Source organism: Myotis yumanensis, unplaced genomic scaffold (genome assembly GCF_028538775.1).
Source record: "Myotis yumanensis isolate MYYU_CA2020_CCGP unplaced genomic scaffold, mMyoYum1.0.hap1 SCAF_6, whole genome shotgun sequence".
Taxonomy (NCBI): domain Eukaryota; kingdom Metazoa; phylum Chordata; class Mammalia; order Chiroptera; family Vespertilionidae; genus Myotis; species Myotis yumanensis.
In genome coordinates this window covers 76,872,124-76,897,227 of record NW_027223757.1, presented here as the reverse complement: position 1 = coordinate 76,897,227, position 25,104 = coordinate 76,872,124, and the positions used below count along the sequence as shown (strand labels likewise).

At 39.0% G+C, this 25,104-nt stretch overlaps 1 protein-coding gene across 1 annotated transcript in view; it reads left to right on the top strand.

The window, feature by feature from the left end:
* Positions 1-25,104, top strand: part of EFHC1 (EF-hand domain containing 1) — a 65,221-nt gene that overhangs the window by 15,296 nt on the left and 24,821 nt on the right. The window contains exons 3-6 of the mRNA XM_070418433.1: positions 7,773-8,060; positions 12,616-12,765; positions 13,910-14,099; positions 18,938-19,158. Coding sequence (XP_070274534.1) covers positions 7,773-8,060; positions 12,616-12,765; positions 13,910-14,099; positions 18,938-19,158 — 849 coding nt within the window. The remainder of the gene's footprint in view (positions 1-7,772; positions 8,061-12,615; positions 12,766-13,909; positions 14,100-18,937; positions 19,159-25,104) is intronic.

Below are 25,104 nucleotides of genomic sequence, written 5' to 3'. Positions count from 1 at the left end.
TGTTATTCTTTCATCTCTCTTATCTTTAACTTTCATACTACTTCCATTTCAAACAGCTAGTAAGTTTTTTACCTAGGATCAAAGTATGCTGCCTTAAAATTTCTACCTTGTGACCCCTTTAACAACTTCCTTTCTCACTTGACTGTCAGATCACTTACAATTTGACATCTCTCTGCCCTCAAGCCCAGAACTATTTTTTTTTTTTTTGCCAGCATTCCCTTTGACCTGTTTACAATATTTGCCATTGTTGATCCTCTCTTCCTTCTTGAAACTTTGCTTTTCTCTTGCTGCACTGAATCTTCACTCCTCTGGTTTTCCTCTCTCTCTCCATCTGGCTGCTCCTACTCTGGCCTCCCCTTCTCCTCTCATTTTTAACTGTTAGCATTGTAAAGGGTCTGTTCTCATTATTTTATACTAGTGGCCCGGTGCACGAATTCATCCACATTGAAAGGAAGTTAATTAGAAGAAATATTTTAATATCACTACTCGCCCTTTATAATAGAAGTGTCAACCAATTTCATGACCGACAATGACAGATCAAAACACACACGTGCGATTGGCGCCAGCGAGAGCTTTATATGTATTGTGCATGTGTGAGACAGCTTAACCTTTTATATATATATATAGAATAAACTTGCTTAATTAGACCTGCTCTCTGATTTAGCTAAACTTTTTCCAGCCCAGTGAAGCACCCCAACTTCTCTTTCAGGTAATTGTCAGCAACACAGCAGTAAATATCAACACAAAGATTATTATTGTAGATAATGCAGGGAGAACAAAGGGTAAAATATTTAACTGCAGCAGTGTTTGACTATATTCTGCACAGTGAGAAAACCTGAAGTCATTTCCAAGGTCCACAATTTCTTACTTCTTTTCAGTCGGGTCAAGTTTCTAAACTTTCTAAATCTCCATTTTCTGGCTAATGAAAAGAAAATAGGATTCCACTGAGTCTCCTATCTACCTACTCCAGGACTTCTGTGAGGATCAAAGGAGATGAGGCACGGGGAAAACGCTTCACAGACATTTGGTTAAAGTGTGAAATGTTTGCACCTGGCTATAAGGCAAGTCGTACTCCTGGGCTGAAGAAACTGCAAGGAGGCTAGCCATCACTAGGGAGAGGAAGCCAGGCATTGCTACGTGATATCATTACCCAGATGGACACTTAGCATATTAGCCTTTTATATATAGAGATTCCTCAGAGAGATCTTGCCCACTTTTATGGTTTCAGCTGTCATCTCAAAGTAGACAACTATTGATACTTCCAATTCTGACCTTTTTGAAAATGCCATAAGATATCTCCACCTGGATGAGCTGTGGGCACCTCAGGTTCTGTATGTCTTTCACCCAGACCACTACCTTTTCTTATAGATGTGCTCTTTCTGTATGGCTCCACTAGGTAAAGTGTGAAACCTAAGCCATTTCAGGTTTTCTTCCCTTTCAATGAGTTGCCAATTCAAGTATATCTCACTTCCATTTCCTCTACACTGTCATAGTTCAAACAAGCAATGTTAACTGTTAACATACTGTTAACCTTTGTAGTAGTCCCACACCTGTTTTTTTTATGCTCGTAGCATGTCCAGTGCTTGGTTTAGTACCCAAAGCACATTATGTCATTTTTCTGTGAAAATGCCTTCAGACTCTCTCAACCAGTATAGTAAATATTACCGCTATTCACCTAGCTGCTTTTGTCCCCCAACCTGAAAATCATCCTTGATTCTTTTCCCTCACAAGCTCTATCATTTCCATCTCTAAAATGTATAACTACTTTGCTCATTTATTTTCATCTCTCTACTTACAATTAATTTTCCAATTAGCAGGCAGGCTTATCTTTTAAAAGTAGGTATCAGTTTTGCGTTTTCTCTTTCCAGCCGGCGCCGCAAGATCAGGGGCAAGAGAAAGCCCTACCACAAGAACCGAAACAACACTAAGATTGGACCCCTCCGCATACACACAGTCCAAGTGCCCGGAGGCAACAAGAAGTACCTAGCCTTGAGGCTGGACGTGGGCAACTTCTCCTGGGGCTCAGAGTGTTGTATGCGCAAAACAAGGATTATTGATGTTGTATACAATGCATCCAACAACAAGATGGTCCCCACCAAGACCCTAGTAAAGAACTGCATTGTGCTCGTTGACAGCACAGCGTACCGAGTGGTACGAGTCCCACTACGCACTGCCCCTGGGCTACAAGAAGGGGCCAAGCTGACTCCTGAAGAGGAAGGGATTTTGAAGAAAAAACAATCAAAGAAAATTCAGAAGAAATATGAGGAAAGAAAAAAGAATGCAAAAATCAGCCGTCTTCTTGAGGAGCAGTTCCAGCAGGGCAACCTTCTTTCATGCATCGCTTCAAGACCAGGCCAGTGTGGCTGAGCAGAGGGCTATGTGCTTGAGGTCAAGGAGCTGGAGTTCTATTTGAGGAAAATCAAAGGACTGGAAAAGCAAATAAATCCTCTTCCCTCCAATCTTAGCTCATGTAATAAAGGTGTTTATTCTAAAAAAAAAAAGTAGGTTTCAGATTGTCACGTACTGACCTAAAACATTCTCATGGCTTTCCCAGTGTGTAGGCTAAGATCCAACTCTACAGGTTCCTCACAGTCCTACTGGGTCTGGCCCTCCCTGCTGTTTCTCCACCCTCCTCTTGGGCCTATCTTTTCCTAACCCACTGTGTTTCATTCACAATTGATTTGTTTTCCTTATTCTGTTGAAACGGTAGCATACTCCCCTCCCCCATTACAGGGCCTTTGCACATGCTGTTTCCCCCCCTCCTGGACTAACTTTCCTGTGATTGATTCTCAATAAACATTAGTTTTTAAAATGAGATGAATTTTTGTTGTTGTTGTTAATCCTCACCTGAGGATATTTTTCTCATTGATTTTCAGAGAGTGGAAGGAAGGAGGGAGGGAGGGAAGGAGGGAGGGCAGAGAGAGAGAAAAACATCAATGTGTCCAGGTCCCTCCAGGCTGTCTCAAAGGGTAAGAGATCCTTCTGTTTTATAACTGCATAGTATTCCATGGTGTAAATGTACCACATTTAAAAATATATGTTTTATTGATTTTATTTATTTTTTAATATATTTTTATTGATTTCAGAGAGGGGAGAGAGATAGAAACATCAATGATGAGGGAGAATCATTGATTGGCTGCCTCTTACATGCCCCCGACCAGGGATTGAGCACCCGGGCCTGTGCTCTTGACCAGAATTGAACCTGGGACCCTTTAGTCCACAGGCCGATGCTCTATCCACTGAGCCAAACCAGCTAGGGCAATAAGTACTTTTTTGATTAACAATCAAATAAATATTTTAGGAGTTAGAGTATTATTTAACTGAGACCTCACATATTAACTTGGCTCTCTGTAACATGAATTACATATTGAAAACATGTAGTTGTAGCTATATGTGTAGGTCATATGCCAGAGAAAATCCAAGTGTTTATTGCACAAACTGATCCATATTAAGTGATCAGAGCTGAATGTAAAGACAGAAAAACACTCCTAGGGGATGTTTTAATAGATAAAATTTTTACCACTTACCATTTATGTCAGAAAACAAACTCCCAAATAACCAGAGAACTTGAGAATTTTGTGCCCTAATTAACTGAATAGTCAATTTCTTCGATTAGTACCAAATATACCATCTATATATATAAAAGGCTAATATGCTAAGTATCCGACCATCTGACCAGTTACTATGACATGCAGTGACCACTAGGGAGCAGACACTCAACGCAGGAGCTGCTGAGCTGCAGTGACTTGGCAGCAGTAGTTCTCGGGTGACACACCCCAAAACCAGAGAGGAGGGAGCTTGATTCCTCGCAGGGCCGCGGGATTCCACCTTCAGCCGTGGGTTATGTTGTTCCTGGGACACTGTTGGTCCTGAATCTGGTTTACTGTACACTTGAATTTGCGTTCCACACCCTCGTATGACAGCAACTTTGCAGAGGGCCCTCTCACACTCCGGGACCACTCGGGGGATATCAGAGACCCAGTTTTGGCCTGGTCCCCGCAGGTCAGGCCAAGGGACCCCACCTGCCTGAGGGACCCTGCCCACTAAGCAGACGCTGGGGAGGGACTGAGTGAGGTAGGTTGGCTTCAGGGCGTGTCTGGCCAGTCTCACCCAGTACCGCCCCACTGGCCACCTTCTAATTAATTTCCTTTCATTGTGAACGAATCCATGCACCAGGTCATTCATGTATATGTAACCAGTTACTTCTTTTCTCTATACAATCTGAATGTACTAAAGTGAATATAAAGCCAAAACTGAGCTTTACCTTAGTTAATTTTTCTTTTTGTTTCAGAAGGAATTGTTTAGATTTTACAAAATGATTATGTGGTCATAGTTCACTACTGTAGATGCACATAGAATTTGGATTCAATTGTAATGATCATGTGACATAGTCTAGAAGATTTGTGTTTTTTTAATTGAGATTTTATCCTTTTATTTTTAATATATTTTTATTGATTTCAGAGAGGAAGGAAGAGGGAGAGAGAGAGAAACATCAATGATGAGAGAGAATCATTGATGGGCTGCCTCCTAAACACCCCCTACTGGGGATCGAGCCCACAACCACGGCATGTGCCCTTGACTGGAATCAAACCTGGGACCCTTTAGTCCACAGGCCGATGCTCTATCCACTGAACCAAACCGGCTAGAGCTAGAAGATTTGTTTATAAGTAACGCATATAATTTAAAATTTTTTATTTTAAATAGAAATTAAGTTTATTTTATTCTTTAAAGAGTGTGTTTGTATTTCCTCCCTGCCTCCCATTCTGAGGCCAAGTTCCTATTGCCAAAGGCAGTTTCATCCCTTTCAATCTTAAAAAGCAGAAGGCAGGAACATGGGTGTGCATAGGGCTCAGTCTTTGGACTTCTCTCTGCTTATTCTTTTGGTCCAGAGATGCATAGCTTGAAATGTCCTTTATAGGATGATATTCTGTGCCTATAATTTGTAATTGCCTATTTGACATCTCTTTTTAATGTTTAATAGACACCTTAAACTAAACATGTTCAGAACTTAACTCCCGATTTGTCTCCTCATCCCCCAAATCTGCTCCACTGCAGTCTTCCCAATATCAGTATGACAGCAATTCCGTCCTTTCATTTGCTTGGGTCAAAATGTTTGAATCATCCTGATTTTCCTCTAATATTGACTTCTTTTCCAGACCCAGTCTTGCATTCCAAATTGCCCCTTGCAATATCAACTTAAACTCAGCAAGTTTGAAATTGAGCTCATCATCTGTCCTACCAAAATTATCTTCTTAATATCTCTATTTCTGTGAGAATCATCACTATATTCCTAGCTCTGTGTTTTCTCAATACCTCATCTGGCTTCCATCCTTCTGCTTCCTCATCACCACCCAAATCAACTCTTGTTTTTTCACCGCTGGTCATTTATTGCTATAGACCTGGACTATTGGAGGGGCTCTCAGCCTGATGGCCAGGCCTAGCACCTTCCTCCATCACGGTCTGCACACTGCTGTTGGGTTTCCTTCCTCTGCTGCTGTTGCTAGAATACACCCTTGTCCCCTCCTCTTAAACTTTCTCTGACCATGTTAGCTACACAGTTCCTTTTCTGAACCACTCTAACACTTATCTAAGAAGTAGTGAGGTATATGGAGAGAACTTTGGACTGTGAGTTTACAGACTGAGCTTCAAGTCCCAGCTACGCCCCTAACCCCTTCTGTGGCCTCAGACAAGCCACGGTACCACCCTGAGTCTCAGTTTCCTTCCTTGTAAAATGAGGGAAGTTTGAATAGCTGACTATGTCTGGCTCTAACATTTGTGTATTTATTAATCTGCAGCTCAAATAAAGACCATTTCATATATGAATTACTGATCCTATCCCTGCTCAGTGATCATGTCCCCAGTTCTTTGCAGTTAATCTAAAATGTTACTATAAAATGACTTTTATATTTTGCTTTTACCGTATTATTTTTTCCTTTTAACATTCTAGTACATTAACCCATCTCATCTTTTTATTATGAATTTTAAGGCCTTCATTCCATTATGTTCATGTTTCTCCTGTGAAGTTGCCTGTTCTCTTTTGGTTTTTATCTTGTTCTTCCACAATAGAGACTATACCTTTTTAGCTACAGCACTCATGTATAAAATTGTTCTGTATTTTCTATTCATTGAACCATATTTGAGTCTTTACTGGAGGATCTCCTTGTTTTGTTGCTCTTATTCTAGTAGAGGTTTGGGTTAACACTTTCTTACCTAAGACGTCATTCTAATACTTTGTCTCCCTGAAAAGAAATATTAAAAATAGAAACAGAATAGCCCAGCCAGCGTGGCTCAGTGATTAAGTGTCAACTTATAAACCAGGAGGTCATGGTTTGATTCTGGGTCAGGGCACATGCCTGGGTTGCAGGCTTGAACCCCAGTGTGGGTGTATAGGAAGCAGCCTATCAATGATTCTCTCATTGATGTTTCTATCTCTCTTTCACTCTGTCTTCCTCTCTGAAATTAATAAAAATATACTGAAAAGAAACAGAATAACAGATATTTATAAAATTCATCCCAAAGCCTGCCAACATAGACTTTTTATCATATTTTTACATAGTTTTAAATGTACAATAGACATGCCATTTGACTTCACACCAATACTGGTGTTCTCCAGAGGACCTAGCGTTTGCTCTATCGTATATATTTCTGAGTACAATTTACATGCCAACCATGGGGGATTCTGTGGTGGATTGATGATTTGAGAGTTATTCATACAAACTTTCTAATAATGTTTTCAGTATGAATATGTAAGGGGCTCCACTTCTAAAGAAATGGACTTGAGCCTTCATTTTTATTTTGAAATAAAAAGTCATAATCTTGTCCAAATTTCTTACTCTTTCCAAAAATTTTTAGAGAGGTTTTTGCCATGGACGTGCAGCTAGTACAGTTAAGGTCTTTAAGCCATCTTATCAAGGAACACGTTAGTAAATAGTCTACACATAGTTTGAGCACTTAGAGCCGAAGTCAGCAAACTCATTATAGGGCCCATAGAAAATATTTTGGGTTTTGCAGTGTCTTGGTTTGCTTGAGCTGCTATGATAAAATAACAGACAGGTGGCTTACATAATAGAACTTTATTTTCTCATTGTTCTGGGGACTAGCAGACCAAGATCAAGCTTCCTGCTGATTTGGTTTCTGATGGGGGCTCTCTTCCTGACTTGCAGGCAGCTGCCTTCTTGCTTTGTCCTCACATGGCCTTTCCTCGGTATGTGCTGAGAGTGGGGGGCATGGGAGAATGCCATTATTTCCATTGGATTAGTGTCCCCACCCTTAGGACCTCATTTAAGCTTAATTGTAAAGACTCTCCAACTATAGTCACATCGAGGGTTAGGGCTTCAATATAAATTTGGGAGAGGGGACACACAATTCAGACCATAGCAGCAGCCCAAATGGTCTCTCGATCACAACTACTCACAACTCTGCCCTTGTAATGGGAAAGCAGCCATTAGCAAATAAATGTTAATTATTTGTGTAATTACTTTATTTGTAAATACTGAAATTTAAATTTCATATAATTTCTATGTGTTGTGAAATTTTATTCTATTGATTTTTAATCACCTAAATATGTAAAAAAAACATTCTTAGTTTGTATACAAGAGCAGGTGATGGGTATATTTAACTCATGGACCATAATTTGGCAATCTTTGATTTAGTAGATAGGAGTGATGAATACTCAAAACCCTCTGAGTGATTTCTCTTTACAGGAGGGTACTTGACATTTTCTGGATGAGAAACTAATACAACACCATTTTTTCTTCCCTTATGTGTTATAGGTACTGAAGTTTGATGCCTATTTTCAAGAAGATGTTTCTATGTCCACTGACGAACACTATAGGATCCGTCAGGTGCACATTTACTACTACCTGGAAGATGACAGCATGTCAGTCATGGAGCCCCTTGTGGAAAACTCTGGGATCCCTCAAGGCAAGCTAATCAAACGTCAGCGCTTACCCAAGAACGACCGGGGAGACCATTACCATTGGAAAGACCTAAACCGAGGAATAAACATTACAGTTTATGGCAGAACTTTCCACATTGTTGACTGTGATGGATTCACACAGGTATAGTATATATTTTTGGAAGTTGTGGTCTCTGAGGCATTCTAATTGATGGAAGGATACATATCACTTACTAGAGTAAGATAATCTGCCTTGTATGGATTATTATATAGGTTGATTTGGTATTTGTATATATGCCAAAACTATGCAGTGATAGAGGAGGTAGCACCCTTGATGGGGTGGAAATAGGAAAGATGCGTTGGACAATGTACCTGAAGTTTGAGTTCACAAAAATAGTACTATCTCTATTAGCAGATATGAGCCTAAATTTTTCTGTGTAATTTATATTTTTTTTCTGTAAATCATACTTGTTATATTATAGGGACACTTGCTCTCTAAAGAATTCCTGAAATAAAACCATTTTTAAAGGAAAACACTTTTTTTTATATTGACAAAAATCTTCTGCTTTCTCTATTTCATAAATATGGATTTTCTTACCATAGAGAGAGAGAGGCCCCCTTTTTTAAAAGCACAAAATGTATGCATGTGGCTCAGTGGTTGAACGTTAACCTATGAACCAGGAGGTCACGGTTCGATTTCTGGTCAGGGCACATGCCGGGGTTCTGGGCTCAGTCCCCAATTCGGGTTTTGCAGGAGACAGCTGACCAGTGATTCTCTCTCATCATTGATGTTTCTGTCTTTTTCTCCCTCTCCCTTCTTCTCTGAAATCAATAAAAACATATATTTTTTTAAAAAAATAAAAGCACTAGAAGCAAATATAGTTTCTCCGTCATTTTATACCTTTAATCTCATGTTACCTAATGCCAGATAAGATTAGTTTTTACCATGCACTGAGCTCTTATGAATTCACTCATTTATCTTTTTTAATTTAGTAATTTATTTAGCAAATACTTATCGAGTGCCTGCTTTGTGCCAGGCACTGTCATAGGTGCCAAGTATAAAGAATTGCCCTTATGGAGGTGATTACATTCTGGTTGGAGGAGGAAACAATAAATTTATAATGTGTCAGATGCTTAGAAGAGCTATCAAAGAAACGAAATCAGAGTAAATGGGATGGAAGTTGGAGTTGCTCTATATGAAGGCTGGTCAGGGAAGGCCTCACAGATAAGGTGACAGGTGAACAATGACCTCAAGGAAGTAAGAAAAGGAGCCACGGCACCTGTGTCTTCCCAAAGCAACAGAGAAAAATTCTACAGAAGGTTGAGGTGCTAGACCATCTTTGAGATATTGTCCCCTTCAAGCATGTTTTGTTCTGTCATTGTTTAGGTTTTTTAGGTCCTTTAAATCATAGGCAGTTTCAGAATTGTACCAAAAATGAGAAATTATAAAATGTTACTTTAAGTTGAGTTATTAAATTTATTTTCACAATTGTGTCTTTCTGGACAATTTGAACATTTGCAAATTGATCACTGAGCAGTTGATCTAAACCAGTAACAGTCAGTTCTTAATATTCATGGTAGTTTTGTTCCATAAAGTTACCACAAACACTTCATTAGCAAACACTGCACCATTGCTCCAAAGGAGAAATACAGGCTTAGGTTCCTACAAGTCTCTGGTCACCACATTTTCATCAACCCATTGGATACATAAACTTGTTTAATGTGTTTCTGTTTCACAATGCCACATTTAAAATATACTGTTGATTCATTAACATCAAACTCACACCTGAATGAAGGTTATCTCACACATGTATTTCCTCCTTCGGGGACATCAGCCTGACTTTTAAAAAATTGTAAAATATACATAACATAAAATTTATCATTTTAACAATTTTAGATGTATAGTTTAGTGACATTAAGTACATATCACAGCCTTCTTTCATGTAGAGTATGAGACAGTACGTCAGCACTAAGGTTGGGGCATTTTAAACAGCAAAATCACCAACAAATGCTCAAAGTGAGAAAAAGTGGCACTAAAGAGACCACAAAAAGGATACTTTTTCAATACAAAAGCTGAAACACCGCAGGGTGTCACTTTGTTTAACCTCAGCTATGAATGTGTGCATTAGGCAACTCAGATTTTCATCACTGCATGCATGTCTGCAAGACCAATAAATTTTAGGAAGTAGGTAAATTTGCAAACACAGAATTTGTGAATATTGTAATGACTGATAATAGACTAGAGCTGTGTATTTCGGGCACTGATAATTAGATTGAATTGTGTTTTCAGTAATTGGTCTGTTAGGTGAGAAGTTGGCTCCTTAAACAGTTTAAAATGTATGCACATCTTATTTAATTTGATGGTTTTCATTAGGGCTGGACCTATGGATGGATAAGGAAGATAGCTGTCTTTAGGGTGTGATTTGAATAAGAAATCACCTCTCTTTAAACATATCATCATCACCACCATCCCTTCCAACCCCTCCTCATTACTCCAAATAAATGTTTGGTCCTGTAGAACAGAATGAATTGAGCACATTAAAAAATAAAGCTCCAGAAATCAGCGATAATAGAATTTATTACCTTCACTAAAGTATTTTTTAAAAATATTTTTATTGATTTCAGAGAGGAAGGGGGAGGGAGAGAGAGAGAGTAAAATCAATGATGAGAGAGAGTCATTGATCAACTTCCTCTTGCCTGCCCCACACTGGGGATCAAGCCCACAGCCGGGGCATGTGCACTGACTGGGAATCTAACCAGCAACCTCCTGGTTCCTTGGTCGACACTCAACTGCTGAGCCACACCGGCCGGGCTCTTCACTAAAGTATTACTGCTAGTAAAGTAGATATGAATCTACTCCACAAATGCCGATGTGCAAAAAATATTATATTAAAAAGTGACTTAAAACCTACTTGAGCCCCAGTCCAACTGAGCTCGTATTTCTGTTCACCCTCAGCTTTGCCAAAGTTTTCAAGCCCTAAGAACAAGGAAGCATTCCCAGACTTAAAGGAGTCCTATAGGCAGGGCTCACATGTCCAGTGACCAAGGACACCACCCTGATGTTTGGTGCTAGGTAAGACACTGGAACTCCGAACGCCTGAGATTAAATGTACCTGGCTGCACAGGTGCTCGGAGCGTCCCTACAGATCACATATAGAGTCTTGCTCTTCTGAGAACCACCAACTGTGTCTGTTTTCCAGTCTGGGGGAATTTCCCCCTTTCTCTCCTCTTGCCCTTAAAGACATTCCCTTCTCTCCCCTCCTTTAAAATAATCTCATCAAAGAGTTTAGGCTTTATCTAAGAGATAGGAAGTACTGTCATCCTTAGGAAGCTTCTCAATTCCTGCCCAAATTCCTAAGGTAAGGTTAACAAAGGGCCTGGTTATCTGTTGAAAGCAACAGAAAAGAGTACAACACATTAAGTATCTCAACCAATAATCCTGCTACACTAATACACCACCTCAAAGGAGAGGAGAATTTTTATTGCCAGTCAGTATCTCCAGCTTAGTCGATTTAGTAGTAGACATTAAAATTCATAATATTTTAATATTGAAAGAATATTGGAGACTGCCTAGTAAACTTGAAATACTAAGATTACAAGCAAGTTAGTGCAGAGCTAATACTAGAACCCAAATATTTTGGTCCTGTGTTCTATATATTTTCTATTGAATTCTCCAAAAGCAAACTACACAATTCCCCAAAGAAACCTAGATTTCAGGTTAGTTTCTAGTTCCAGAATGTAAACAGAACCCATGAAGTTGTTCTTTTCTGATTCTCAAAAAAGCATAATCCATTATGGTTCTTTTAAAAAGAAATGTCAAGTTGTATTAAAAGATATAGTGACTCTGAAAATAGTATTATATTTACTCATAATTAGCAAAATAGAATTCAAAATCAAGTCAAGTTCAGATGCTTTCCTTAACTTTTTTTCTGGTGAGATGTGAACACTTGATTTGCCTTTCCTGTTTTTTTTTTTTTTGTTTTTTTTTATATATATTTTATTGATTTCTTACAGAGAGGAAGGGAGAGGGATAGAGAGTTAGAAATATCGATGAGAGAGAAACATCGATCAGCTGCCTCCTGCACATCTCCCACTGGGGATGTGTCCGCAACCCAGGTACATGCCCTTGACCAGAATCGAACCTGGGACCTTTCAGTCCGCAGGCCGACGCTCTATCCACTGAGCCAAACCGGTTTCGGCTGCCTTTCCTGTTTTGCTATAACATTTTCTGGTCTAAACCAGTGGGCATGCGTGCTTTTTTTTATTTTGCAGGGGAGACCTAATCATAGACTTGTTTTAAATGAGTTGGAAAGTTGGGAATTTGATTTCAGCTGAACTTTGCCATTGTGCGGTTTGTCCCTATACCTGATATAAATTACATATTTGAAACTGGTTAGGTTTCAGATTTGTGTATGTAAGTAATCCTTAGTCTGTGCTCAGGCACCTGACTAAATTCCATTGATCTGAGGTTATATTTGGAGCTTCTCTTATTGCCCGTCATTTTTATAATATAGAACACTTTAGGTAATAATCAGCTATTGTCTGCATTATTGAGTTGGGTCAATTGGAGGCTCAGTACTGCAAATACATGCTCAAGGTGCAAATTAATGGTTAACCCTGGCAGTGGTATAGAAATTATTACACTTATTTTTATTCCATCAGTTAATACTTGAAGAAGCTTCAAGAAAGGTGATCAGTATTAATTTTGAATTATTTAGGAATTTTTGGAAAGTCAAGGAATTGAATTAAATCCACCTGGGAAGATGGCTTTGGATCCTTACACAGAACTTCGGAAACGGCCTCTTCATCAGTATGTCACTCCATCGGACTTTGATCAACTCAAGCAGTTTCTCACCTTTGACAAACAAGTAAGTGACTCAGGCACCTTGGTAAGTTAACTCGTTTCCAAGTGTGGAAATGTTTATTAGCAAACTATTTTGGTGTGTGTGTGTTTTGAAACATCACACCTATAATATAACCATTTGGATACAGTGCTATTTTTCAGATTTTATCTAGAGTTAGCGGGCTAGGAATGCCAAAGTTTTATAGAGATCCAAAGAAGATTGTGGAAGTAAGTCTTACGACTTCCACCAAACCTTTAAATCTTAGAGCATTCCTGAGCTACATCTTCTTTCCACTTTATATTTCCAGCTGGCTACTTATTTCCCAAATGTGAGTTAACCTCAACAGAATCCTTTGGGAAACCTTAAATGGATTATTTATTTCCCATATATGTAGATTTCTAATGTTCAAATAGTAATTTCACAGAAGTATTCCATTACAGATGATTCTTGTTAAGTTTTATGTTAATGTGTGAGTACAGAATGTTCTGGGTATTTTCCAACTCTCTTCCAGCCTTCCTGTGCTCCCCCTGGTGGGCATGGTGTGTAGGAGATTTCAGTCTTCCTTTGTGTGCTGAAGGGAAAGATCACCCTCAATGCTTCTTTGCTGCTTTTTTTCTCTCAGAAATGTAATTCCTTTTAGTTCAGAAAATTTTACCTAGCACTATCATAGTCTTTTTAAGGATGTTCTTTATATCAATCATATATCTGTTATTACTTTGTATTTAAAGATTGTGTTATTGATATTACTAGAAGATATGTGTTGATGAAACTAAAAAAAGACTGATAAGTAAATGAAAATTCTTTCCATATTAATTACATACAAACCATTCACATGCACCTTTATTAGTAACTGTATAAAGGATCCATTGCTCTTTTAATTCAACTTCTCTTTCCCTGACTAATATTTTTGGATCAAAGTGAATATTTTTTCTCAGCACAGATTTATAAGCCTATTAATATTTTCCAGCTGTTAACATCTGATATATAATTTCAGATGTTTTTGTATGTTTGGTAAAAATTTCTTTTTTTTTTTAACTGTTTGAGATTACTTCATTGTCTTTCTAGCTAATCTCTTCATTATTGTCTGATATATGAATGCCAAAGTAGCTAAGTTAAAGTCTCCACTTATAGAATTCGTATTTAAGTCACTACTTTGGATTTCTCAAAGGTTCTTCGATTTTATGCGATCTGGGATGATACAGACAGCATGTTCGGTGAATGTCGGAAGTACATCATTCATTACTATCTTATGGATGATACAGTAGAAATTCGAGAGATCCATGAACGGAATGATGGACGTGATCCCTTCCCGGTCCTGATGAACCGCCAGCGTATGCCCAAGGTTTTGGTGGATGCAAGTACGTTTGGTTGGGTTTATCTTCTGATAATTGGACCTCTTTTTGGATTTTAGAGGAATTTCTAAACCAGTGTGGTCATTTCCCTTTACACTTAGGAGGCTCTTGGTGTGTTCTTAAAGGGACTAAAAACTGCTTTCCCTTAATTTTTGTCCTTTACTTGCCCCCTTGGTTCAGGCTCCCCTCTGAAATGGTCTGGTGGAGAGGACTGATATCCAAGTCAGAAAACAAAAACACAACAGCAGTGGGAGATTCATGAAAGTGTGGGAGATCAAGGCTTCTGAACTAACGCAACTTAATATCAGACTTTTGTGCATTTCTGAAACAAGCTTTTTCATTCACAGATACAGCTTTTCATTTCCTTATGTGCTTTTTTGACTTTGCTTCATGCCTCAACTCTGTGACAAAAGGAGTTTCTATGTGGGATGACTTAGGATTGGAAAAGGCATGTCTGTGGCTCATAGAGTGTAGCGCCACTGTGTGAACGCTTGCTCTTTCTTTGCTGGTGTAAAGTAACCTAGTGGACTGGAGAGTGAGGCCACAACAAAACGCAGGTGGCACCTGCCTTACATCAGTATTTCTCTGCGATACGTAGGCTTGCTTTAGTTATTGACTTTGTAGTTTAAGAATGTTCTCTTAGCCTGGCTGTTGTGCATGCTCAGTGGCTGAGCATCAGCCTATGAACCAGGAGGTCATGGTTCGATTCCCAATCAGGGCACATGCCCAGGGGATGTGCAGGAGGCAGCCAATCAATGATTCCCTCTCATCATTGATGTTTCTAAATCTCTCCCCCTCTCCCTTACTCTCTGAAGTCAATAAAAATATATTTTAAAAAGAATGTTCTATTATAAAAATGCCATATTGGTGGCATATGACATATCTAATGCTTGGATGGCTGACAGAACTCTGTAAATATTCATTGATTTTTTTGGGAGCTAGGAGATAAGAAATTCCAGGTATTGAGTAAGAGGTTTGTCTTAAAGGTTATAAACTAAGTGGCCGTCTGAAGGCTAAATTCTTGGCCTGCACAGTGTTTAAAAAAGAATGCAGTGTTATTTGGGGGTAAGGAGTTGGAGATTTCTATCATTGGGAGAGTGGATAAACAAAATGTGATGAAGGTATACCTTGATAAATATGTAGTGTTAGAAGCAATAAACAGAATGTACAAGAAAGCAAATAGGTGCATCTTAAAAACATAGTGCTGTGTAGAAAAAAAGTAAAAAGAGATGCATAATGCAATAACATTTGCATAAAGTAAAATACACACAAAACAATATACATAATACACTATAATAAAAAAGCTGCATGTTAGAATGGTTGCTTGCGAGGTAGAAGAGAGTGAGATTGGTGAAGAGAATAAAAGGGAGTAGAATTGTTTTAAATTAAGAGGGTTAACATTTAAAATCTCTTTTTTTGAAAAAATGAGAATAATTGCTAACACAGATTGTATTCCGTGCTAGCAACAACTGGATCTGTGCCCTGGTTCAACAGAGTTTGGCTGCTGCCTGTCATATTCTTATATATAGCCTACTATCCAGCCCTCTCAGAGTCCTAAGACATTAGGACTGAGGTACTAATTTTGGCCTTTCAGATTCCTTAAATGAGCCTGAAATTTCTGCCATCTGGAACTAATAAAAGTTAGATTTACAGTAAATTAAAAGAAAGAATGGAACTGTCAGCAGACCTTGAAAAAAAGTGTCACTAAAACCGAGTTCCTTGAACTCTCAGGTTCCACGCTTGTCTCTGCTTTATCCATGTGGCCTGCATCTAAAATTTTCAATATATAATCATCCTGTTCTGTCCCCATGTACAAAAATTAATTCAAAATGGATCAAAGACCTAAATATAAGACCTGAAACAATAAATTACATAGAAGAAACTATAGGTACCAAACTTATGGACCTGCGTTGTAGAGAACATTTTATGAACTTGACCCCAAAGGAGAGGGGAGGAAAGGCAAAAATAAACGAATGGGACTATATCAAACTAAAAAGCTTCTGCACAGCAAAAGAAACGGACAACAAAACAAACAGGCAGCCAACCAGATGGGAGATGATAGTTGCAAATAGTAGCTCTGACAAAGGTTTAATTTCCAATATATATAAAGAACTCATAAAACTCAACACCAAATAAATAAACAATCCAATAAAAAGTGGGCAGAGGACCTGAAAATACATCTTTCCCAAGAAGACATACAACAGCCAATAGATATATGAAAAGATGCTCAACCTCACTGGCAATTAGGGAAATTCAAATGATGAGATATCATCTTACACCTGTTAGAGTAGCCGTTATCAACAAGACAAGCAACAACAAGTGTTGGAGAGGTTGTGGAAAAAAGGGAACCCTCATTCACTGCTGGTGGGAATGTAGAATGGTACACCACTATGGACAGCAATCTGGTGATTCCTCAAAAAATTAAGAATAGAGCTACCATATAACCCAGCAATCCCACTCCTGGGTATATACCCAAAAAACTCGAAATCATGTATTCGCAAAGATATATGCACCCCTATGTTCATTGCAGCATTATTCATAGTGGCCAAGACATGGAAACAACCAAAGTGTCCTGTGATAGAGGACTGGATGAAGATGTGGTACATACACACAATGGAATACTATTCAGCCATGAGAAAGGATGAAATAGCGCCATTTGCAACAACAGGATGGACCTTGAGAACATTATGCTAAGTGAAATAAGTCAATCAGAAAAAGCTAAGAACCATATGATTTTACTCATGTGTGGGATATAAAACTGAAACTTATGAACACAAACAGTAGTGTGGTGGTTGCCAGAGGGATGGGGGTGGGGAGAGAAGTCCTAATATAAGGTGAGAGGAGAAGATTTGACTTTGGGTGGTGGACACATGGTGCAATATACAGATTTTTTAACATAGAACCCACACATGAAACCTGTATGTTCATGTTGACCAATGTCACCCCAGTCAACTTAATAAAAATAATACTAATCATCCTGTTCTATAACTTCCCAAATTGTAACAAAGTTTTCATCAGTTACATGGAGAGGCAGCATGTTAACATGTGAAGGGTTCTTTTAAGAGATAGGAAACATGTTTTTGTAAAAGTTATTGTTAGTCATGCAGCAGGATAGAAAAAGCTAAGCTTCCATCAGCTAAGTAAATAATTCCTTTAACTAGAAGGAGTGTAGAGTTGATGCTTAATAGACTCTCAAAGCCATTTATCCAATGGATGATTCTTACTAAATTCAGTTAAACAAGAGTTACGTGTCTGCTATGGGAACTAGTTCATGTGCTAAGTGCTGTGGAGGAGAAAATGAAAATAACTTCCAGACCTAGAACCCTTGTCCTTAAGTCCCTTCTAGTGACTGGGGAAACAGGTCACATTAGTACACAAAGCCATTAAACAATAACAAAAGTGTCCAAGACTATCTGATTATATAACTAGTTATGTCATGTAGACAGAGCTCAGAAGAAGAGATGGGAGCTGGAGTGACTAAAGAAGGCTCTGTGGCAGAGCTGGCTGCCAAATACTTAAAGAACATATAATTTCAAGCTTCATATAAACTCATAGAAAAGAAAAAGAACTTAATTCATTCATTGTTAAAAAAAACTAAAGACACCATGAGAAAAAAGAACTATAGCCTCACTCATGAACGTATGTGCAGAAATCCTAAACATCATATCAGTAAGATAAGTCCAGCATTATATGAAAAAGATAATTGTTGGGCAAACAAGGATAAATGGCTGGAACACACACACACACACACACACACACACGCACACGCACACGCACACACACACAGACACCCAGATCTCTCAGAACCTTGTTTACTGAGGAAAACTCATGGAGTCACTAGCTGTGTTCCCACTGCCCATCACTTACTGGTGTAACTCAAAGGGATCTAGTAGGGTTAGGCACTGCACACTAGGAGGAGGGGCTTTTATGCCTGGTTGGGAAAATACCAGCCCTTCTTTTAGCATGATCAAGGGCTAGAGTTCATGCCTTTCTGTGTGATATAGCAGAATGTTAGCCTCCTTTTCTATTTTCCCATCTTAGCAATTAATAAGAGAATACCAGTCTACCTCTCCTGCCTCCTGAGATCAGAGTTCTGAGGCCAAGCTTTGTGGTTAAAGCTATGCAGTGTGATACTTGACCAGAACTGATTGACTACCTTATGGTTTCCAACACTTAGTTCTCATAAAACAGTGTGACAAAATTGGATTTATTCCAAAAAAGCAAGGTTGATTTTACATTTTAAAAATGTATTGATTCCCCAGATGTAGGGATCACTGTAATCATCTTGCTCACTGTCCCAGCCTCCTGTCACAAGACTAGGTCACACTGTCCCAATAGCAGTGATCACAATTGAAATGAAGCCATTTATTTGTATAATTGTTAATATCTGTCACTTCAAACAGAATGCTTTCTTCATCAAGACAGGAATGTTGTTTATATTGTTAATTGTTGTAATCTCAGTATTTAGTAGTGTACCTAGTACATGGTATATGTGATCACTGATAATTTGTTGGGTTCCTTTTAGATCTAATACTCTACGCAAGGACTTTTATTGTTTTTTCCAGTGATGATTTCTTCTGAGCATTAATTCTGTTAAGATCAGTGACCTGTAGTGATAGTTGGAACTGAACATGGGAGAGAGACTTTACAAAAGCCATCTGGGGTATTATTTATGTGTCCTGTCAACAGATGGAAGTACACAGCCTGTGTTCTCCTGGGAACGTAGAGGAGGCCCTGACCCTTGACCAGAGCCAAACACTGCACTCCAGGTTCTCAAGAATGCCCTGCTGCTGTGTGTCCCATCCTCATTCCTTCTTTCCTCTCTCCCTGCTCTCTTATGTTAGAGAACTTCCCTAAGTGTGTGCTGGAAATCTCTGATCAGGAGGTGTTGGAATGGTATACTGCCAAAGACTTCATCGTTGGGAAGCCACTCACTATCCTCGGGAGAACCTTCTTCATTTACGATTGTGATCCATTTACTCGACACTATTACAAGGAAAAGTTTGGAATCTCTGATTTACCATGTATTGATGTAAGCAAGAAGGAACAACCTCCTGTAAAACAGGTAATGGAACGCTAGTTCTGAGTGTAGTGAGATAATTAATATTTTGATGTAAAGTTTAAGAAAAAGGAAAAAAAGACAGGTGAATGAATATCCAGTAAAAAAAAAAAAAAAAAAAAAAAAGCAAAAAACAGACAAAAAAGAAACTGGACAAAGCATATAAAATAGAGCAGTTCACAAAAGAAGAAATATAAATGGCTAATGTACATATGAAAAGAGCCTCAACTTAATTGATGAAGAAATAGAATGTAAATAATGAGGTTTGGGATCTATTTGATTTTGAAAGACTCGCGATAGCTTATGTTTGCCCTGGCGTGAAGAAATATTTTCATGTACTGTTAAAGGAGGACCAATAAGAAAAACCTTTCTGCCCTGGCCAGAGTGGCTCAGCTGGTTGAACACTGTCCCATGCACCAAAGGATTGAGCCCCAAACCTGGGCATGTGTCCTGACTGGGAATCAAATCAATCACTGGTTTGATTCCCAGTTAGGACACATGCCTAGGTTTGGGGCTCAATCCCCAGGAGGGGGCATGCAGGAGGCAGCCCATCGATGTTTCTCTTGCATGTTTCTCTCTCATCGATGTTTCTGTCTCTCCCTCTCCCTTCCTCTTTCTGTAAAAATCAATAATAACATATTTAAAAATGATCGATAAGTAAATAAGAAAAAGAAAACCTTTCTGAAGTCAGTTTGTCATCATTTTAATTTATTCAAAATAAAATGTTACGTATTTTTTGACCCAGAAAATCTGTGTGGGGTTTTAATTTCTCCTTTTATACCAAGTCTTGCATTACTTTTATAATATTTTTTTCATTTAGATTTTTTTAAAAGACATTTTTTCACATTCCAGATTCTGAGGGCATTTCATTGTTTCTTGCTTATTTATCAAACCCTTTCACTGAAAAACTGGTTGACAGCAAAGCAAAAACTGATTAACTGAAGATGTTGGAAGATGACTTTCTTTCATTGCAACATAGCTTTCCTTAGAATCACACTGAACTACAAAATTCAGTTCTGAGCGCCACAGAAGTCCACTCTGACATGAGAGTAACTTCATGGTGCTTTTAATGCACTGAAATAGTAAAATGGTAAACTTGAGTCTTCAGAGTGGCTCAGCCACATATTTTAGAGTTTCAAGTGAGAATTGCACATTTTAAAAATTACACATTATACAAAACATTCGAGAAGTGTCTGAAGTATTAAAGTAGAACAGTATCATGGACTGAAAGTGTGATTGTTTTTATACCTCTTTGGATTAGGAGCGAGTCATACAACCTCTTTGTCTGTTGCTCATGTATAAGGAAGGTTGATCAGACCTGTGACTCATTTCTGTTGCCACTGTGTGTGTAAAATAATGTCGCCGGGCTATTTCTTTTCAAAAGAGAGACAACAGGATGGAATTGAGTTGCTCCAGCCCAGGCCCTTACCTTCTCCCCATCTGCTGCCTATCTGTGTGCCCTGAGCCTCCATTATACTGAATAATGTGTGGTTCTGCAGGTGCTACATTCTGATTTACTCCCTTGGACTTTTACGATGCTCTTCACCTGCTTAAACCACTTTTCCATCATTTTTTTCACACGACTCTTTTCTTATTCTTCACAGCTCAGTATAGGCTTTCTGTCTTCCAAGAGAGTATCTCTGAAGCTCCAGGCAGGGCTGGCCACCTCCTGTGTGTTCCTGGGGTGCTCTATGCCTCTCCACGAGCACTCATCTATTACATTAAAATACCTGTTTATGCATTTTCTCAACTAGGCTGTAAATTCCTTGAGGGCAGGGACTATATTCTGTACATCTTTGTGCTCCTAGCAACTAACAGTGCCCAGCAAATCAGAGGTATGTATACTGTATGTCTCTTGAAGTAGGCTGAAGAAGACTGCCTGATTAGTATGTGTTTGCTATCCCAAAAGATCTCTTAAACAAGCCTCTTGGAACCAACATTTCATTAAAACAATGCAAAGAAGAATTTGGAGTTTGGTATATGCTATGAGTTCTCAGGGGCAATAAAACTTCTGGAAGCAAGTGTAGGTGGTAATAATACAGTCATGCGTCATATTTGGGTCAACAATGGCCACATGTACAGCAGTGGTCCCATAAGATTATAATGGAGGTGACAAATTCCTATCACCAAGTGGCATTATAATGTCACAGCACAGCACATCACTCACGTGTTTGTGGTGACACTGGTGTAATCGTGCACTGCTAGTCATTTAAAATTATAGCTCATACAGTTATGTACGGTACATGATGCTAGGTAATGATATAAATGACTGTGTCACTGGCTTATGATTTCAATGTACTAAACTTCTTATCATTATTTTAGAGTGAACTTGTTCTACCTACTTGAATAAAGTTTGTTGTAAAACAGTGTTATGCCAGCAGCAGCCTGATACATTTTGTTTACCGCGTCTTGACTGCATCATTTTCTCTTGTGATTAATCTTGTGTAGTTTTGCTCATTGTGGTCCCTACGCATACAAATCCACTGCTAATGTTGCCAGTGACTGATCTGGATGCAAAATGAAAATGATAAAAGACTACAAAGGTAGACAATTAGTGATGGCTACATCTTTCCAGTCAGGCATGTCCCATTCCACCATAGCTACAATCTTGAAGAGCAAGAACAAAGGTAATGAGACTAACAAAAATTTGAGAAGGGCCTGTGTTAGATATGGAGAAACTTCTAATGACCCAGATGGAAGAGTAGACACAGCAGTATGTCCTCTCGGCACCACAAGGATCACAGCCACAGCGAAAGATTTGTTTTTGATGTTGAAAGAAAAGGCTGGTCCCAGCTCTGATGTGAATTTATCACTAGCTCTAGGTGGTTTAAATTATTCAAGTATTGTTATTCATTCCATAATGTGAGTGTTGATGTGAAGGCAGCTGAGGAATTTTTGGAAACTCTAGATAAGCTGATTGTGGAGCAAAATTATCTGCCAGAGCAAATATTCAATATGGATGAGACCTACATATTCTGGAAACAGATGCATGTATGGACTTCCTTCCACAGGAGGCCAAGTCAATGCCAGGTTCCGAGGCTTTTAAATACAAAATAACAGTCTTGCTTGGGGGCAATGTTGCCGGCTGCAAATCGAAACCCTTGTGATCTGGCACAGTGAGAATCCCTGGGCGTTCAAGCATATCGATAAGCACACATTGCCAGTTTCCTACAGGGACATGGAAGTCATGGGTGACTCCACTCCTCTCCCAAGACGCCCTCCTGAATTGCTCTGCCAGTGAAATGGAGTACCGTTTAGAGAATAACATACCCTTCAAGATTTTGCTTATTGATAATGTTCCTGAACATCCTTCTTTTATTGGTAACCGCCATCCCAGTATCCAAGTGCTGTGTCTCCCTCTTAAAACCTCCTTTTTGATGCAACCAATGGATCAAGGAGTTATAGCAGGTTTTAAGGCCTAGTACCTGAGGAGGGTCTTGAACCAGGCTATTGCTGCAACTGAGGAAGACTGATGTAATTCTGGAGGGATTGCAACATTTTGACTGCATCAAGAACCTTACTTGAACTTGGGGTGATGTCACCAAAGAGTATATGAATGGCATCTGGAAGAAGACACTCAGGAGATTCACCCATGACTTCAAAGGCTTTATCAAGGATGAGGATGTTGCAAAAATGAAGACTATGGTTGAGATGGCAAATGACTTTAGCCTGAATGTGGATGAGATGACATTGAGGAGCTCCTAGAGGTGGATCCTGAGAAATTAACTAATGAAGAGTTGTTGGAACTGGAATGCATAGGTGAAGAGGCAAGAGAAAAGGAAACTGCAGAAGAAGAAAAAGACGAACCCCCAAGAAAATTCACAGTGAAGGTTTTAGCAGAAGCTTTTGCAGACCTCAACACACTCCTTAGAAAGTTTGAAAAATGGACCCCCAACACCAAAAGGTTTGTATTATTAGAGAGGAATGTTCATGATGCATTATTGGTCTATAAGCAGATTTATGATGTAAAAAACAAACAATCCAAGCTAATCGTCATGGGCATGTTTCTGAAAACAGTGACAACTCAAGCAGAGCCTGAGGCTCTGACCGGTTTGGCTCAGCGCATAGAGCGTCGGCCTGTGGACTGAAGGGTCCCGGGTTTGATTCCATTCAAGGGCATGTACCTGGGTTGTGAGCACATCCCCAGCAGGAGGTGTGCAGGAGGCAGCTGATTGATGTTTCTCTCTCATCGATGTTTCTAACTCTCTATCCCTCTCTCTTCCTCTCTGTAAAAAATCAATAAAACATATTAAAAAAAAAAAAAGAAGAAGAAGAAGAAGAGCCTCAGGCGGGTCCTGCAGAAGGTGTTCCAGAAGAAGGCATTTGCTCTCAGAGGAGAGGGCAGCTCCATGTGTGTTACTGCCCCTCAAGACCTCCCAGGGGACAAGATGTGGAGCGGAAGACTGATATTTAGGTCCAGACCCTGTGTAGGCCTCGGCTAATGTGTGTGGTTATGTCTTAGTTTTTAACAAAACAAATTAAGTTCTGAAAAAATTTAAAAATAGAGAAAACTTATAAAATAAAGATATAAAGAAAAATATTGTTATACAGCTGGACAATGTTTGTGTTTTAAGCCAAGTTTTTTTATAGAAGAGTTGAAATTTTTTTAAAAATTCAAAAATTTTAAAAGTAAAAACATTACCGTGAGTTAAGATTAAATTATTGTTGAAGAAAAATATCTTCTTATAAATTTAGTATCGCCTAAGGGTACAGTGTTTGGAAAGTGTACAGTCATATGCAGGCCTTCACATTCACTCCTCACTCACTGACTCAGCCAGAGCAACTTCCAGTCCTGCAAGCTCCGTTCTTGGTAAGTGTTGCGTACAGGTGAACCATTTTTTATATTTATGGCATGTTTTTACTAGGCCTTATCTATGTTTAAATACAGAAATACCACTGTTACTCTTGCCTGTAGTATTCAGTATAGTCACATGCTGTGCAGGTCTGTAGCCAGAAGGACTAGGTTATGCCATATAGGTTAGGTGTGTAGTTGGCTATACCACCTAGATTTGTGTGAGTGTGCCCTGTGATGTTCACACGATGCTGAAATCACCTGACGACGCCTTTCTCGGAACATATTTCTGTCATTATGATACATGACTGTACCTCTTGCTATCAGTTGGTGTTTTTTTTTCTGATAGAACTCTGTACCATTGAATGTGCCTCACCCTCAAATTTTTGGCAGCATTTGATGGAGTATATACGAAAAAATACCATGGGAACAGATCTAGATTCTGATCAAGCCAACTATTCCACCACTTTAGTTTACAGATAAGTGTAGTGTAAGATAGCGGTCCAGGGGACTTTCCCAAGGTCATATTGCAAAGTGCAAGGGCGAGCTTTACCTAAGCAGGGGGTGGGGTGGGAGGGATTGTAACAGTGGTGTACCTTTTGGAGCCCTTTGATCCATCTTTTGAGTTGATAAGAGCTTTTGAGTCCTAGAATACTTCTCCATTCCACTCTCATTACCATAATACTTTTTTTTCTCTTAACCTGTCCTCCAAAGAAAGTAAAGGATGGGGAGACTTGGATAGAGAGCAGAGAGAAGTGAAGAACTACGTAGATGTTTGTTTTGCCTATCAGTCACTCTGTATACTAAAACTAACTACCTCCATATATATGGCACATTAATTATAGTGTTTGGTCAGTTTATTTTCAGTAAATTCTCTATATTACAAATAAATTCTCTGACTATTAATAAAAGTCTGTGTTGGAAATGAGTAAGAGACTCTTACCAAACTGCAAATACATTTAGCTCTCCTTAGTCTTGACCCTTCAGTCATTTAAACCCTGAACAACATAGTTGTAAAGCAGGGATGGGACACAGTAGCAGGGTCTAGAGGGGTAAAGCTGGAGCCAAGCTAAAGGTCAGGGGCAGAAGTGGATATGAAAGGGATATATTCAGTTTGAGAATCACAACACTCATAGGTCAGGCTGATCTGCTAGATTGGG